The sequence below is a fragment of the Branchiostoma belcheri genome, unplaced genomic scaffold (genome assembly GCF_001625305.1).
Source record: "Branchiostoma belcheri isolate BF01 breed outbred unplaced genomic scaffold, Haploidv18h27 scaffold44, whole genome shotgun sequence".
In the NCBI taxonomy this organism is placed as follows: domain Eukaryota; kingdom Metazoa; phylum Chordata; class Leptocardii; order Amphioxiformes; family Branchiostomatidae; genus Branchiostoma; species Branchiostoma belcheri.
In genome coordinates this window covers 2,289,808-2,306,951 of record NW_017804065.1, presented here as the reverse complement: position 1 = coordinate 2,306,951, position 17,144 = coordinate 2,289,808, and the positions used below count along the sequence as shown (strand labels likewise).

The window sequence follows — 17,144 nt, the reverse complement described above, 5'->3', positions numbered from 1 at the left end:
CTTACGTATCAGTGACAAAACAGCAAGTAACATCCAATAAGTAAAGGACCACAGGCCATTGCAAGGATGATATCGTCGTCATTATTAGCGAAATCTTTGAGAAAATATGAAAAAATGGTAGCACTAATGGCGAAAGGCACCTTTCATAAGTGGTTAGATGATAGACATGATGTGTTCTATTTTCTTATCTCTTCCTTTATTCTTTCCAAGGCATACAGCTGTGGTATTAAAGAAAGTTGCTGAATGGGGCAAACGTTAAGATCTAAGATCAGGAAAAGGCAGATAATACGATGGTTACAAAACTCAAGCATCTTAAGTCTCAATGGAGTTCTAACGAAAACCGCTAGGGAGCTCAAAATTATATTTTCTCTAGTTACCAAGTATTGGTCATGGAAATTAATCTACAGCATCCTTAGTGATGTTATTTACAAACCAACCAGCCTGTGCCACACCAGAGAAGCTGAAACATGATATATTCAACGAGAGGGAACACTCACGTAATGTGACGTACTGACCCAATGAAGAGCGAGGGATCGTTTCACGGTCGGAAATGTTGCTTCCGACTAGTCTCCGTAGCAGGCTTATTTCTGATTAGCGGGGGTAATTCAACCAGGCCGGCTATGTTGTCTATATGCAATCAGAAAATAGCTCATAAAAGCTCCCAAAGTCCCTGAAGACCCCCAAACCCCCCAGTTTTTGGCATACTATGGAGGCTAGCTTCCGACACGTCCAAAGAAGCTGTGAGTGCAGTATCCTGGTTAACACACCCCTCATCTTTTACCTGACAGCTTTTGCAGAAGAAATAAATGAAGGCAATGTAGACGATAGCGGTGTTTTACATATGTAAGGGATATCCGGGCTTTACGCTGAGCACCAGTGCCTTTCGTTCCATGGTTGGGTGTCAGATACGTTACCATATGAATGAAAACCATGCAGATGTCAGGATATACCAAGTATTGATTAAGGAAATCAATATATGGTATCCTAAGTGATGTCATTCACAAACCAATCACCCTGTGGCATCACGAGAATCCTCATTTTAGGCCCAGCTTAAAGCATTGCGGGATTGCGTAAATGTTCACTAGTGGGAAAGATTACCTTTACTTTGAACTTTGAACTTTCTTTGCTATTGGCCACCCTGAACCACAGCAACATAGAAAATACAGTTTTAAAATTTTCAATTACTTAAAACAAACAAGAGACATTAAAATTGCATTGAATGCAATAAAACAATACATTTCATAAAGCATCTGTACAAATAGATGAGTATTAAGAATGATATAACCAGAAGACAAATTTACTATAAAATCTAATTAACTATTATTTTAAAGACTTATCTCTCATCTCAAACACTGTATGCAGGCACTTCCCAACTGTCTTGTAAGGGGTACAGTTGGGCCGGATAATAATTCTATAAATTTGTGGGGATCAGGGCCCTCTGCGTAGAAATCGGGAAAATACAATGTCGCTTTCTTAGCGAGTTGTAGAAAGGACATTCGAGTACAAAGTTGCAAAAAGAAATATATTGGACCCAACCTGGAGACGTCCAAGGGGCCGCCCTAGGGCAAGATGGGAAGACCAGCTCTTCCCCACACTTGGGGAGCTGGGTGTCAGAGACGACTGGAGGGTCTGGGCCGAGAATAGATCATCTTGGCGGGACCTTTGCGGGACTGTAGCCGCTATGCATCAGACCATGATGCCCGCGGAGGATTGATTGATACCAATGTCGTAGAATGCCAAAATCAAACGAAAAAGACGAAAATGTAAAGAAATGACTTTGAAGTGTTGATTATTCGCCATACCATACTCTGTGTCATTTGTTCAACTTCTATAGTCAGCTCCAGACTACCTGAGACAGTTTGATACATTTTTGACAGCGGTAATTAGAAATTTGAGCACAAAGCTAGTTTGTCAGAAGCTGAAAGTTGCAGATAGTATTGCCTTGATTATGTAATTTTAATTAAAATTAAACTTATCTGGATCATTCTGCACAGTTTGTTTGGTAATGTTACTTTGAAGACCAGAAGAGATCCATTTGTCACGTATAGATACAGTTACTAGAGGATTCTTTCAACAGTGACAAGTTGAAAGTGTAAAGATACTGACCTCCAAATTTTCGATGACTATCAGTCCATCTTGTTCACGGAGTGGCCTAGTCTCGAACCAGAAGACCAGTAAATATTTCAATCTGTTTAAAGAGGTTATAGTCAACACTTGCATCTCCTTCATCTTGTCAAAAAAGATTGACCTGTCCAGTATTATGCTAATCTGTTCCTGCCATATGCTAATCTGTTCCCGCCCTCGGGATGTCTACAAAGTCATTGGGAGGGCGGGGCTGTACAAACTCCACATAAACAAGCTCCGCCCATCTTGATTGACAAAATATCGGTGTGTTTAGCCATATTCAGCCTGTTCCGCCAGGCCGTTATACATTGTAAGATTCAGATTTATAATATCGTTGAAATAATTTCAAGAGTTCACAATATTCACCTCATTAAACAACGTATCTATTCCGTGATATCGAAGTATGTGCTTATTTGCTTACTCGCATATTTTTCACGGCTCTTGGTGGCAAATATGTAGATGGTGGCACATTGGCGCACCAAAACTGACGTGCACATGTGTTTCGGCACACATTTTACAGATTAGCCGAAGAGGCTCGATGGGCCTCACTCAATCAATCTATCTATTCATCTAGTATCCATCCATCCATCCATCCATCCATCCATCCATCCATCCATCCCTCTCTCTATATAAATATATACATATAGACTGAAAAATAAGTTCAGAAAATCACTGAATTATGACAATTTACTTCTTTGAGTTTTTAAATCATTTTTTTTTGTGCTTTCAATTTTTCATCAGTTGATTTGGCCTAAAATGAAGAAATTCAGAAGGAAAAGAAGAAGAAGAAGAAACTTGAAAGAAAACAATATACTTCACCTACACTATAGTATGGGTGAAATATAAATATTGCACACCATATATATACAATAAACATTACTGTCCTGACGTGTCTTGTCTTGCCGTTACAAAATCAGTTTATTTAATGTTTCTTCCAAATTATTTGCATATATGTATGACCGGTAACGTTAACCTGCCCTGCCGGACTACTAGTATTACCGGAAGATTTGCCTGTGTGCCAGAGTATAATCAATGCTATCTCCTCGGTTCCATGGCCAACATGTCCCGAAGGCCATCTTACCATGCCCTGAAGGGCATTTTTCGCAACAGCCTGGCTACCAAAAGATCGGCTGTCAGAACATGAACGCTCCAAACCGGTTCCGATGCGATTTATTCTGAACCACCTCGCGAGGTGGTCTGAAACGATACGATACGATTCGCATTCGTAGAATTGTAATGATCATGAACGCGCGGATGCGAATCGTTTCGGTTCGACGCTGTACTCCCGGGTACGTGGGGGCCACGGTCGGTCATAGTTTGCGGCGCAGTGGCTTGTACTGCCGAAAATTCTACTTGAATCGTACACTTGACATCGAGTTCTAATTACTGGTCGACTGAGGAAACAGGAGTTCCGATATTGACTTGGGTAAATCAGGAGATCCAGAGGAAACTGGATGGTGTGTACTAGAACCTACCCTGGGCGCAAGGGCGAGTGGTAGCCCAACGGGGGCGTTGGGGCGGCTGACCGTGGGGGTTTGCGCTAGATGCGTCCGGGGCACAGCCTATGCCATGGGGAGGACATGAGTCGGGAACGGGCGACCACTCGCCCGGACAGGCGTAAACTCTCCGCCTTACGAGCCGGGTTCTCAGGAAATATTCAAAGAAATTGTGATATACATATGAAATGAAAGTCAATTCGAGGTGTGAAACCGTTTCCAGTATGGGTTCAAGTTTTGAATCACGGACGCAAAAATATATTCCGCTTCGATTCGGATCGTGGCCAAACCGGAACACATTTCAATCATGAATTAAGCGAGCCAGGCCAGTAAAACACCCCAAATGTCCACAAACCTACGTTTCAGGGATCAAACGTTCAATAAAAAATGTTGTGTGTGCATATATTCCCCATACTTCTACAAATAAAGGGTATGATGAGGGTATGTTGGAAATGCACATTAAAGGCGCGACGTACATGTAGATACAAAATATACTTGTACCGAAATCCATCCACTGTGGCGTGCCTCCCTTAAACATGGCTCAAGTCATAATGTATCGTCCCGAACACGAAGCCAAATACCTGAAAAGGTCAAAGTATCAGGTAACAACCAATTGTAAACATCATCCCGTGACTCACCTGTTGAGCCCTACCGCGCAAACTCAAAGAAAGTGAAAGCAATTCTTCGTGGGTTTTGTTCGAGTCACGAAGACTTTCTCTTCCAACTCTTGTCTGGTTTGAGACGAACTGCTGGTAGACACAACGACGACAGCAAAACTTTGGTTACTTGAAAGCTTCAGAGTAGTTTTGGCCTGGCATCGACTGGCGGAAGTGGCGTTGTTAGTGTCGTGCAGACGTCTGTGGCGGAGCCCGGGAAATTTTCACCTGATCTCTACTCGTACCATCCACCGAGTTGAAACAATTTGTAGGGTTTTCAACATTTTGTTTTTCAAGAGATTAACAATCCGAGATTTGAATCCCTGCATTTTGCTGCAAAACGGAATTTGGAGTCAAGTAGGACATACTAACAGCTACAGGATCGAGTGAGAAAAACTGACCTGCTCCCAACAAGCTCTTAAACAGCGACGTCAACGGGTCAATCTACACAAGACCAAAATGGCGTCTAATGATGGAGACCAAAGTCCGGCAAAGGACTTCGACGATACACAGTCAGTTATTTCGGAGGCAGACTCTGGCCGTGGTCTGTCAGTTGCTGACGTCTCGTCACCGGACGGAGAAAACCAACGCCATGTTAGCACAAACGAGGATCAGGACGAAGAAGGCCCCGGCATGGCGGTTAGCGAGACGGACACTCAGCAGGATGGCCAGAGAGCCCCTGCCCAAGAACCGTACAGCAACGAGAGAACGTCACACGAAGGAGAAAGTGAAAGTGAAGAGCTGTACGAAGGAGACAGTCCAGAGACCGGCACAACAGAAATCGCTCAGCCATCAGATGTAGAGAAGGATGCCTATGCCTTGTGGCAATCCGCATACAACCGACAAGATAATGTATTCGAACTCTTAATCTTCGATTCTCTATCGGGGAAGTATAGGACATTACAACTTAGGGATGTGTGTGTGAAAGATGTTGATGAGGAGGGATCCGGAAACATGAGAGTGCGTGTTACCGGACGGGAGATACGGGCCGACCAACCAGTGGTACTTAGCTACCGGCGAGGTAGTGACGCCTCCGAAGCCTTGCTCAAGAAAGTAAGCGAAATGGGAGCGGGAAAGTCAACCGATGTTCAGAGGTTTTTCTCCATCATTACTGAGCTTTTGCAAGAGCTCGGCGAAGTAGATTGTCACATACTGCCAGTCCAGAACGGGCTTCTGATCTCCCAGGCAGAGTTAACAGTGGGCAACATCGAAGGAGGCAAACTCCCTATCCCTCAGGTAGGCGCTTTTTACCTTCGCCAAGAAGGTATGTTTTCAGTAGCGTTAATGTCTCTGTATGTGTGTTTGTGTGTTTGTGTGTGTGTGTGTGTGTGTGTGTGTGTGTGTGTGTGTGGTTTAGCAAGATAACTCGAGAAGCACGGATGGATAAATGGAATGAAACTTGGTAGGCCTAGAAATGATTAAATTTTGGGCCCCCTGGCGGCTTTCCTAGGTACTGCAGCAGAACTTCCGGTTTTGATATGTCGTGATCTAGACATGCTAGGGTGGTCACGAATTTTGGATGACAGGTAGCTCTTGGGATGGGGAAGAAGTGACATGAGTTTGGGTCCCCTAGCGGCTTGTTCTGGAACTGCAGGAGCATTTGTTGAAAAATTTTCTAACGAGGATAACTAGAGAACCGGTTGACGGATTGTCGTGATTTTTGGTATGTAGGTAGCTGAAGTGATGCTTGACATAATCAAATGACAATTATGCAAATCAGGCGCTAATTTGCATAATTAATGAGGAAATTCTACACATCTGCTTTGTTCGATAATAGAACAATGAAACACTTGTGACATCTACTTGAGAACGAGAAAAACATCTGAGGATATATATTATGTAAATGAGGACCTAATTTGCATGATTAATGACATCTTTTTATGATTTAATAGTTGTAACTGCTGGGAATTTCATACTTGCCACATTTGGAAGCTAAGTGAAGGTGAACATCAATAAACATAATTTATTCAAATCATGAACTCATTTGCATAATTTATGAGGCAGTGCTATAATAGCCTTTTTCTTAAGATAAGGCTGTCATTGGGTGGAGAATATGATCAACTGATGTAATCCATGCAAATGAGGCCCTTATTTACAAAATCAATGGTTAAAATTGTATAATTCGCCAATCGTCAAGGTATGAGTTTGTGGAACTCTTGTTAAATTGTCATTTACTGATCAAATCTATATGCCTGTTGCTAAGAGTGAGTCTTCTGGAATGTGTATTGGGGAATATGTGTAATGCAAGGTATTCTGGGACATGCGTGCATATTCTCCCTGGAATGTGATTAGCTGGTGTGTTACGCCGAAGGGCGATTATACCGGCCATAGAGATACAGACACAAAAATGTATTATAGTGCTATAACTTATGCAAATGAAGCTTTTATTTGCATAAACAATAAGAAACATTTATAATTCATCAATCCTAACGGTTAAAATCATTTGGCAAAGGTAACATGTACATGTACATGTATGACATTGCGGAACTAGTTACTATATTGCCTTCATCAGAAGGGTATGTTTTCGGTTTGGGCCTGGTGGAGTAGCCTCCCTAGCATGCTTATAGAACTGGGGTTTGGTGGTCTTCGGCTGTTTTCTGATTTGTCCAGTTCTAACGGGGGTAATTCAACCAGGCCGGCTATGTTGTCTATATGCAATCAGAAAGTAGCACATAAAAGCTCCCAAAGACCCTGAAGACCCCCAAACCCCAGTTTTTGGCATGCTATGGAGGCTACTGGTGGAGCAGCTGTGGTGTGGGTCTGTATGTAGGTCAATGTCATAACTCGAGTAGTTGTGGATGGATCTTATTGATATTTGGTATGTGCGTAGATGTTGTGTAAATGAAGGTCAAATGAATTCTGCACGATTCATGCCTTGGAACATCAATTGTACCTAAGGTGCATACAATGAAAGTGACAGTATAAAAGGAAATTTGTCTGTGATTCATTGTCAGTTACACTGTTTATACTATTCACACATGCTTGTCCTCATATACTGGGTTCCTGTATGTAATACTGTACAAAACCACTGTCCACAGACCACTGTACGAGGAACCATCGTTCTGCTAAATCCTACAGTCTCGCAGGACCTGTCAACAATCTACAAACCTAAGACACAGACCACCCCAGGCAACTTTGAAATCAAAGAACAGCTAGGGAAAGGAGCAGAGGGACAAGTGCACAATGCATTTGACATTGAAAGCAAAGATGAGTTTGCTGTCAAAAAGGTAAAGAGCTTTTAATATTACATATATATATTTGTGTATAATATTCATGTTATTCATGCAAACTTGAGGTATTGATGTATTGAAGTGTTATGATAAATATGCTGGAAATTTAGATGCAACCCCCCCCCCCTCATTGAAAAGTATACAATGTTTAAATGGCTTTCAGCTTTTCACTCAATTTTGTCTACATTTACATCTTTTCCCAACCATGAACACTCCATGCTTGAGAGGAAAGCAGGAAATTCAAGATGATTATCCAACTCTGGTGGAATTCTCATAACCCTTAAACATACCCTACAGGTCTCATTTGAAAACCTACGTAAAGGAGCTGTTGGCGCTTTCCTGAAGCTTGCAGACAGCAAGCAGACCTGTAGACACTTTGGTTTGCTCTTGGATGAAAAAAATGACTGTGTGTATTTTCTGATGGAGAAAGTGAGAGGTAAAAATTGATAACAGTGTCATTTGAATAAGAGTGTAATTAACAGAACTGTACCATTAGTCACAGTGCATGACAGGCTGCTATTAAATTTATCCAAAGAAAGAATTGTGTTTCTTGCAAGACTTATTATAATTTCAAGACGGATTTTTACCTATATATATACATATAATACTAGTACTAGTAGTTACTTCCACAAATGACCCCACTGGCACAGATGCATAACTTAGCATCCAATTTTGGTATTATGATTCCATGCGCAATGTATGCTACTTAAGTTACCTTGCTTTTGTATTATTTAGTAACTTTTGTAACTTTATAAGTTACTTTTGTTGTTATTTGTATTAGTTTGAGTTTGATGTTTTTGTTTGGGGTCTTCCCCAGGCCCAGGGCTCATTGAAAAGCGCCCTACGGGTGATATGTATCCCCCTGGTTAAATAAATAAAAACAAACAAACAGACAATAAACTAAATGGACCAGCAGTGTACATTGTATTTATTTGAGGTCTAAAGAACTGATTTATTTCATACAACAAGAAAGGGAAGCTGCTTTTAAAATTTCTATAATTCCCATGTGCACACCACTTGTGCTTCAAATGTGTTTCCAATTCTGATTGCAGGACAGAGTCTGTGGGAATTCCTCAGAGGCCAAAATAGACGAATAGAGACACCGCTTGCTGTGGATTATACAATTGACATCCTGAAAGACCTGAAGGATATCTGTGACCGAGGGATGAGGCACTCAGATGTGTCAGGTAAAAACCCACTCATCTCTTGGCTTTTATTACCTCCATGAAAAATGGAGGTATTGTTTTTGGCGTGTCTGTCTGTATGTATGTATGTATGTATGTATGTCTGTGTGTCTGTGTTTCCGCAACTTTGTGGTCAGCATAACTTCAGAACGCCTTTATGGATTATGATGATATTTGGTATGTTGGTAAGTCTTAGGAAGACAAACGTCAAGGTCAAATATGGGCCTCCTGGTGGATGACCTTGGTACTGCAGCAGAACTTCCGGTTTTTGTATCTTTTGTCCTGAACATGCTATGGTCTTGATGTTTTAGTGACAGATTGCTTTTCCTGTCAGGAATAAGTGGTGTGAGTTTGGTCTCCCTAGCAGCTTGTTCTGGAACTGCAGGGCACTTTCTGGCGAAATGTTTAAAAGCCAATAAGTCCAGATAGGAACAACATATTTTCATAATTTTTGGTGTGTAGGTAGCTGAGAGAGAGATGTACATGATTAAATGCAAATTATGCAAATGAGGACTTTATTTGCATAATTAATGATGAAATTCTATAATTACAGTGTTTTACATTATACTACTTTCATACATGTAATGTATGTAACCTATGGCAGGCAGAACATCAACAGATACTAATTATGCAAATGATGACCTAATTTGCATAATTTATGCATACATTCTATGATTTCTTAATGGTGAATGATGGGAATGTCATACTTGGGACATCTGTAAGTTAATCAAAAGTTCACATACATCACGATGCATATATCATGTTAATGCGGAGGTAATTTGCATAATTAAAGAGGAAATTTACATTTACATATCAAGCCCATATTTCATGGAGGTATGGAGTCTCGGAATTCTTGTTACTTTTGTTTTGTCAACAGAGTTATGTTTTTAGTAGTGCCTGTGTGTCACTGAGTGTGTCTATAATTGCACATAAACTCAAGGCTTTAAAAATGGATTGACAATGTCTTCATATTTGGTACATGTAGGTGGGTAGGTTTTGATGAGACCTTAAAATGACAAATCTTGCTTTATGGTACTGAAATGGAAGTTCCTGTTTTAATATCTAATTTGCATAATTAACAAGGAAATTTCATAAATCTCCTGTGGTCCATGATAGGATTACTCAAACTGTCAGTGACAAACTAGTTTAACTTCATTTTGGAAACTTTTAAGGTATGAGTTTAATTTGAGCAAGTCATCATTTAAAACATGTTACAGAAAAATTGAAAGAATACAGTAACTGTAAACTGTATAGTACTGTTAATAATTACCTCCATGAAAAATGGAGGTATTGTTTTTGGCGTGTCTGTCTGTGTGTCTGTGTTTCCGCACATTTGTAGTCAGCATAACTTCAGAATGCCTTTATGGATTATGATGATATTTGGTATGTTGGTAAGTCTTAGGAAGACAAAGGTCAAGGTCAAATATGGGCCTCCTGGTGGATGAACTTGGTACTGCAGCAGAACTTCTGGTTTTTGTAACTTTTGTCCTGAACAAGCTATGGTCTTGACTTTTTGGTGACAGATTGCTTATCCTGTCAGGAATAAGTGGTGTGAGTTTGGTCCCCCTAGCAGCTTGTTCAGGAACTGCAGGGCACTTTCTGGCAAAATCTTTAAAAGCCAATAAGTCCAGATAGGAACAACGTATTTTCATCATTTTTGGTGTGTAGGTAGCTGAGAAAGAGTTGTACATAATTAAATGCAAATTATGCAAATGGGGACTTAATTTGCATAATAAATGAGGAAATGCTATAATTACAGTGTTTTATATAAGGTTCCGGGTCGGAGTTTAATTCTGACCAGGGTTCCAAATAGTGCGCAGTAAATCGCCGGATCTGCGAGGTTGTCACGCTAGGTTTGGCTCCCCATAGCTCGGTGATCGCTGTAGATTTTCAACTAGGTTTTGAATTGATCAAAAAGCCTTGGGATTGTAGTGTTTTTCGGCGCGGTGAAGTTGGACGGCCAGCGAAGCGTTTTTGGTATTAGTCCGCGAGCAAGGGTGATGCGGTTTGTCGCCTGATGACCCAAATAGCTGCGTTCTATGTGGAATTTCTAGGGGTTCGCGTCACCGGATTTTGTGAAAAACTTATCGCAACAACCTATATTTTTTTTCTGTTTTTCAGAAACAGAAAGTAGTAAGCTATTTCAGCATATAAGCCGTTAGCCTGGGAAAATTCGTTTTTTCCAAGCAGGTCCGTTGAAAAAACTGCAAAAAAACTACATTTTTCGTATCCAAAATTTACGTTTAACTACAGTTTCTACCCAAATTATAGAGTCGACGGACAATAACCAAAATTGTATCGGAAGCCGGCTGGAAACCTCAGTTGACTGATGTAATGAGATTTCCCGGCGTACTTTTTTTGGCGGAGTTATAGCCCTTAAGCTTCGGTCTGAGGGTGTCCGCCGGATCCAAAATCGTGAAAAAAACTCCGGTCCGAGACCATAATAGTACTTTATACATGTTATCAATTTTATATGTGGCAGGTGGAACATCAACAGATATCAATTATGCAAATGATGACCTAATTTGCATAATCAATGTGAAAATTCTGTGACTCCTTATTGGTGAATGAGGGGACTTTTATTACCTTGTGACATGTGTTAGTTACTTAGGTTAACACCAATATGCATATATTATGTTAATGTGGTCATTTGCATACTTAGTGAGGACATGTTGAAATGAATTTTACACGAAAAATATTGTCATTTGAATTCAGAAAATCATGAATTAAACTAGATTATGCTAATTACAACCTTATTTCCATAGTCAATGAGACAAAAAAATCATTTACAAAAACTCATATATTTCATGGAGGTGTGAGATCTCCGAATTCTTGTTATACTTTTGTATTTTCAGCAAGAAATATAATGATTGATGGTCTTCATGCCTCACTAATTGACAAAACTGGAGCTAAAAAACAAGGGGCATTCAAGGACATGAGATGGGATGAGGCAGGGGCACTTGGCGTCCTGAATGACATGCTGATAAATGAGAACAGTACAACTCCCTTTGGTAAATCAACCAAGCTGTGGGAAGCTTCAGCAGATGATGAGGCTAAGTATGTAAGTGACTGTAGTGTTCTTTTTTTTTAAATCTGCATGCTTGAGATCTCAAAAGTGAATTTGTTTTCACAGTTGGTAGACATATAATATATTGCCCAATATTATAAGACATTGCCCAAACAAGTTGATCCTGATGTACATTTATTTAATAATATATATAAGACAACTCTACACCAAAGCTCTCCATGCCGAAAATTTAGTAATTGTACAACTGAGGTTAAACGCATACTGTTTAATTGTCCCACTGTTCTTCCATTTATTGCTCGCAGTTGTGGATCACACACAGTGTCGGTGTGCTTCAGCGTTTTAAGACAGCGTACCATGACGCACTTAAAATGCTGACGAATCAGCCTAGGTGGTGTAGTAACTAGTAACAGCTTGTATATGTGCTTCTTTATGTCTCGATACTTTCGACGCCAGATGGTGCAAACTGTCATATTCATTTGCTAAGCGCCTTCTGGCGTCGAGAAACAGTATTGTGCACACGCTTTGTCATTCGGATGTGTTTACAAGGAGCCTCTACTGGCAGCATTTTTTAGACATCTGTATGTGATTTGTGTATCTGTACTTGTTTTTGTATTGTCCCTGTTTTTATATGGGCCTCTGGCCTGAAGCAAAGAGTAAAACAAAATAAAATAAAATAAAATTACTTATTAAGTTAATAACTTTAATTTTTAATTTAATTTTTAATGTTAATGCTGTCTCTTGAAGGATTTATAAAATGAACAAAAATGTCATTCAGATTGATTCTTTGCTTGTAGTGTGCAACAGCTCTTGGGGAGTTAGAAGAGTTACTTAAGAAGGAGGCGGAGACTAAAATGTCACAGAGACGGAAAGCTGGTGAACTTCTTCCAGTCCTGCAGAAAATCTCAGAGGGCCTTAAAGGTAACAACTCCTCAGCTCCTGTTATCACTTTCATGAGTATGTCCTAGTGACATTTTTAGTAACAGTTTATAGAATAAGACCAAGAAATCTCAACAAGTGGCGTCTAAAGTTTAATGGTAAAATCAGTCAGCCCTAAAACCATTCTTTACTCAAGAATTAGAATCATAGTAACATAATTTATTTATTTATTTATTTTAGTATCATAAAGCCAAAGTTATGTCAATCAAAGCGCTTGCCAAACCTGCAGGGCAACACAAATACTATATGGGACATCATACAACATTGCACAATTTTGTCAGGTACTTTGACATGTTTTGAATCCAGAGGTTCGTTGAAAACGTCTGAATGATGAACAGATGGTGGTGTTCTTTGAGGCTCCACCAACATTCAGTGGATCAAATTCTTCACCCAATGCTAGACACATCTTAAGAAAGAAAGCTACATGTATATGGCAGCTTCATTTTATTCTAAATTATGCAAATGTGTCCTGATATGTTTTATGATCACCTTCACTCAACTTCCAAATGCTGCAAGAAATTCCTAGCAGTTATGGTATAATACCTGTCATTAATTATGCAAATAAGGTTTTCATAATATCTGCCACAGGGCTGTGTACCTACATGTATACGGATACAGAGGTTTAGGTACAGGGGGGGGGGTACAGGTGTGTACAGTAACTGCAGCCCTTGTTAACTCCATGAAAAATGGAGGACCTATTGTTTTTGGTGTGTCTGTGTGTCTGTGTGTAAATTTCATGGAGGTATGAGATCTCCGAATTCTTGTTCGCCAAATGAATGTTCCTCTTGTTCGCAATTAAATATCACAATTTTGAATAGTAACAATAATCAGGGAACTCATTTGATTCATGGAATTTCTTCAATAACTAACTAAACTATAATACAAATTAGACGCTGCACTTATGTTATGTCCCCAACGAATCCAAAGCAATACAAGCTTAATGTATTGTCCTACAGGTACAGCACAACTGGAGGGACTAAAGAAACAGATTGAACATCTGACTGAAGAGAAGGAAAAGTACCTCAAGGTATGTTGATTCAGAAGTGTCCTTGATTGGTTCACACCTAGTATAATGAATTGTGCTTCATTATTCATATAGTACTAACTATTAACAACTCTCAATTAACAAATCATTCTGCAAACCATTCAACAGCCATAATGCAAATCTACAGCTTAGATACAGTTTAAATCTACACTTTTTTGTAAAAAAATAATCACACCCACTTTTCCCTCAAAACATTACAGGAATCTATTTGAGTGCAAAGCCCTAAATTCATGCACACCAAAAATTTGATGACCTATAATTGAGTTGACTATACTGCTAGTCACACAGTCATGTAGTAACTGATTTTCTTATACCCCTTACCTTAACCTAATACCTACGAGTCCCTTGAACTTTTCTCTAGTTTCCTAAATTAAGCATCATTTTTTGTAAAAACAGTTTAATTAAGATATTTTACATTAACTATCAGGTTAACGTGAACATTTTATTTGTTTTAGGGCTTACGCGATGCAGAGGAAAGGTAAAACATTTTAAAACACCTTGTAGACTGTCACACAACTTAAGGTTTTACAAAGGTTTGACCTTTGGTATCACAATTTGTTCATGTATGTACAAGGTTTTAGGATGTGTGGTTGCAAATTTTATTATTATTATTCTAATTATTTTTATAACTACATACAGTATGTTCCAATATAAATAAGTCTTGGTCAATCCTATTTTCATCTTTCAATTTAGTCTGATCTTTGTCTCTGTTTTCCCTCTACTAACAATTCTCTATGTTTTCTTCCAAGTCCTCTCTGCAGACTTTAAGGGCAGGGAAAGTAAAAATGTGTATCAGATTAAAATTTCTTTCAAAAATATTGCCTGGAATGTACTTTGTCTAATCTGCTGCTTTAAAAAATCTTGTTGCCAAGGAACAAAGAGCTCCAAAACCACCAACATGCCATGTATGATGTGTTAAGAGAAAGAGACGAGCAACTTGCAAACCTTGAAGGTATTCTGAAGGTAGCAAGGGCATCAGAGAAAAAGGTATTATCATAGTTGTAAATGTTTCCTGTACATGTCTTTGATCATATTTCCCACCTCTGCCACTGAGCATCTACATGTAAGCACCAAGTACAATTTAAAATCATCTGTTTCAAAATATAACTTGGCTATAATAGCCCATAATCTTATTTATTATTTACATGTATGTACTGTCATGAACACTTCAGATTTCTTGCTGCCATTTGCTGCCCAAAATCCAATGTTTATGGTATAACAAGAGGATGGTTGAGCTTAATGTATTGCAAAAACAGTGCCTGAAAAAAATCTGGGGCTCTTTCTTACATGTATGTCCTAAGCCATGTGATGTACATACATGATGTATTCTGGATTTTTTCAATTTGCCTTAGTGGAAAGCACAAGCTCAGCATCTTGAGGCTGAGAATCAAGAAAAGATGATGATGTTGGACAGAGCAGAACAGGACAAAAAGAAGCTAAAGGATGAGCTGGATGCTCTCAAGGTAGGTTGGCTCAATCAAGGACATTATACAGTCCTTGGCTCAATGTTGATGATAATGACACTATATAATGTGCAAGGTGACGTCTACCAAGTTGACAGTCAAAATGTTTTGCCTTCAAATAAATAACAATGCATACTGTAAGAAATGTACACAATGTATGTATTAAGAGCAAGACAAGAGGGTATGTATCATATGTTGATCTTCTCAAATCTTCATCAGGCTAAGATGAAGAAGATGCAGGACGAGGATGCCAGGGCTGAGGAATGAACTGGAAGGTTAGGAGCTCTCGGAGTCATCAAGAATCCAACAAGAGAGAGAGAGAGAGCGCCGCTAGAGGCATGATTGAATCACTGACAGGCTGATGAAATGTTTCTGTCACACTATATATTAAGTGTATACGACTTCTGAGTCTGATTATGTCAGTCAAAGAAAGATCTTTGTATGTACAATGTATTATTACAATTTATTTATTATAGCAACCTTCCATGTCAAGGGTTGATTGTAGCACTCTGGTGTTATGGCCACAGGCATAGCATTTTGTGTGCATGCATGGCTAATCTCAATTTAATTCTTCCTTGGCAGTATGGTCGTTATGTTACGACAAAGGAAGGTGGAGATATTCCAGGATCAGTGTTTAACAAATGAACACATTTTGTACACGTTGTATCATGTTATATGATATCATTTTAATATACAGAGTTACTGTAATGGTTGTAGAGTAATAGATAATAGACAAAGGAATCCACTACATGACAATTATATGATCTGTCCTTAAAAAGGATGAGTAGAATGAAGTAACTTTATTATACAGACATCACATTTCCTGCCAAAGACTTGCACATTTGTACAAGCCTGTACAGCTGACTTACACAGCTCAAGGTCATGAATATGGATGATACAAAACAACATATAAATTCAAACTTGTATATGTTGTAGATATTGTGTATGACTTTTGTGTAAGTCTTTAAAATAGGTCAAAATGTGCAAAATGCCTGGCTTTCCAGCGCATCAGTCAGAATTAGGAATCATAGATCTGCAGAAGTGCCAGGGCTGAAAGAAACAGCAATAAAAACAATGATATCAAATGTGTTGAAATGACTGATGACAGAAGTGAATATTTGGTGTTCAACATACAATTTATAATGCATACAGACAAAGAGGAACAAACAAGAAACACAGAGGATATGATTTTCTTAAAACATATTGTTAGACATGAAACACATAAAAAACATACACCTAAACAGATGAACTTACAGGCAAGGCGGTGCAGTTCCATGCGTTCCTCAAGGTTGTCCTGTAGCCGTTCCATGAGTCTGTAGTACTTGAACAGGGTGTCTCTGGGCCACACTGTCTCATGGATGGCCTCAGACAGAACTGTCATGTTCTCCTGTACAATCCTGTCCCAATCTATAGCACAAACCCCACAGAGTTTGATAAGTTATCATAAGCATTTCTTCATGAGTCGGTAGTACTTTAAATAGTCTGTCTCATGGATGGCCTCAGACAAAACTGTCATGTTCTCCTGTACAATCCTGTCCCAATCTGCAACACAAAACCCACATACGAAATTATTCGCTTCGTTTTCGGCTCGGTACACACAGTCTAAATCAAAGCTTATTCACTCGTAATTTAGCTTCAAGTCCAGCTTGTTCGTGTGAAAACCCATGTGAAAACATTAGTCACTTTCTGTTATACTGCTATAACTGTTATATAACTATAGCAACTACAGCATGATACCCTTTTTGGCAACAAAAAACTGATAAGCTTTATTACTGACTTGGATGATCTTTCAGATGACATTCTAGTACACTTAATAACATTCAAATATTGCTACATGTACAAACATTTTTCTTAGAATCCAGTCGGTTTCAGTAGTGTTCACTTGTTTCATAAACAAATCAGACTAAAAGCTATCCGTGTATCATTTAAACTTAAATTTCTAACTACAACCCATCTATTTCTCCCTCCTTGGATCTGTTTAA

The 17,144-nt window shown here is 39.1% G+C and overlaps 1 protein-coding gene across 1 annotated transcript; it reads left to right on the top strand.

Moving 5' to 3' along the window:
* The first annotated feature begins 11,566 nt into the window (after positions 1 to 11,566).
* Positions 11,567 to 15,567, top strand: LOC109478468 (CAP-Gly domain-containing linker protein 1-like). The gene is made up of 7 exons (XM_019780004.1): positions 11,567 to 11,751; positions 12,513 to 12,636; positions 13,611 to 13,681; positions 14,155 to 14,177; positions 14,572 to 14,686; positions 15,052 to 15,162; positions 15,382 to 15,567. The coding sequence occupies exons 1-7, from the start codon at positions 11,626 to 11,628 to the stop codon at positions 15,427 to 15,429; spliced, it is 618 nt and encodes a 205-aa protein (XP_019635563.1). The 5' UTR covers positions 11,567 to 11,625; the 3' UTR covers positions 15,430 to 15,567.
* The last annotated feature ends 1,577 nt before the right edge of the window (positions 15,568 to 17,144 follow it).

Bases quoted from the DNA above. Each gene is read 5' to 3' on its own strand.
- LOC109478468 (XM_019780004.1), top strand. From the start codon at position 11,626: ATGAGATGGGATGAGGCAGGGGCACTTGGCGTCCTGAATGACATGCTG. The intron at 11,752-12,512 runs GTAAGTGACTGT...CTTTGCTTGTAG, and splicing joins CAGATGATGAGGCTAAGTAT to TGTGCAACAGCTCTTGGGGA. The intron at 15,163-15,381 runs GTAGGTTGGCTC...AATCTTCATCAG, and splicing joins ATGAGCTGGATGCTCTCAAG to GCTAAGATGAAGAAGATGCA.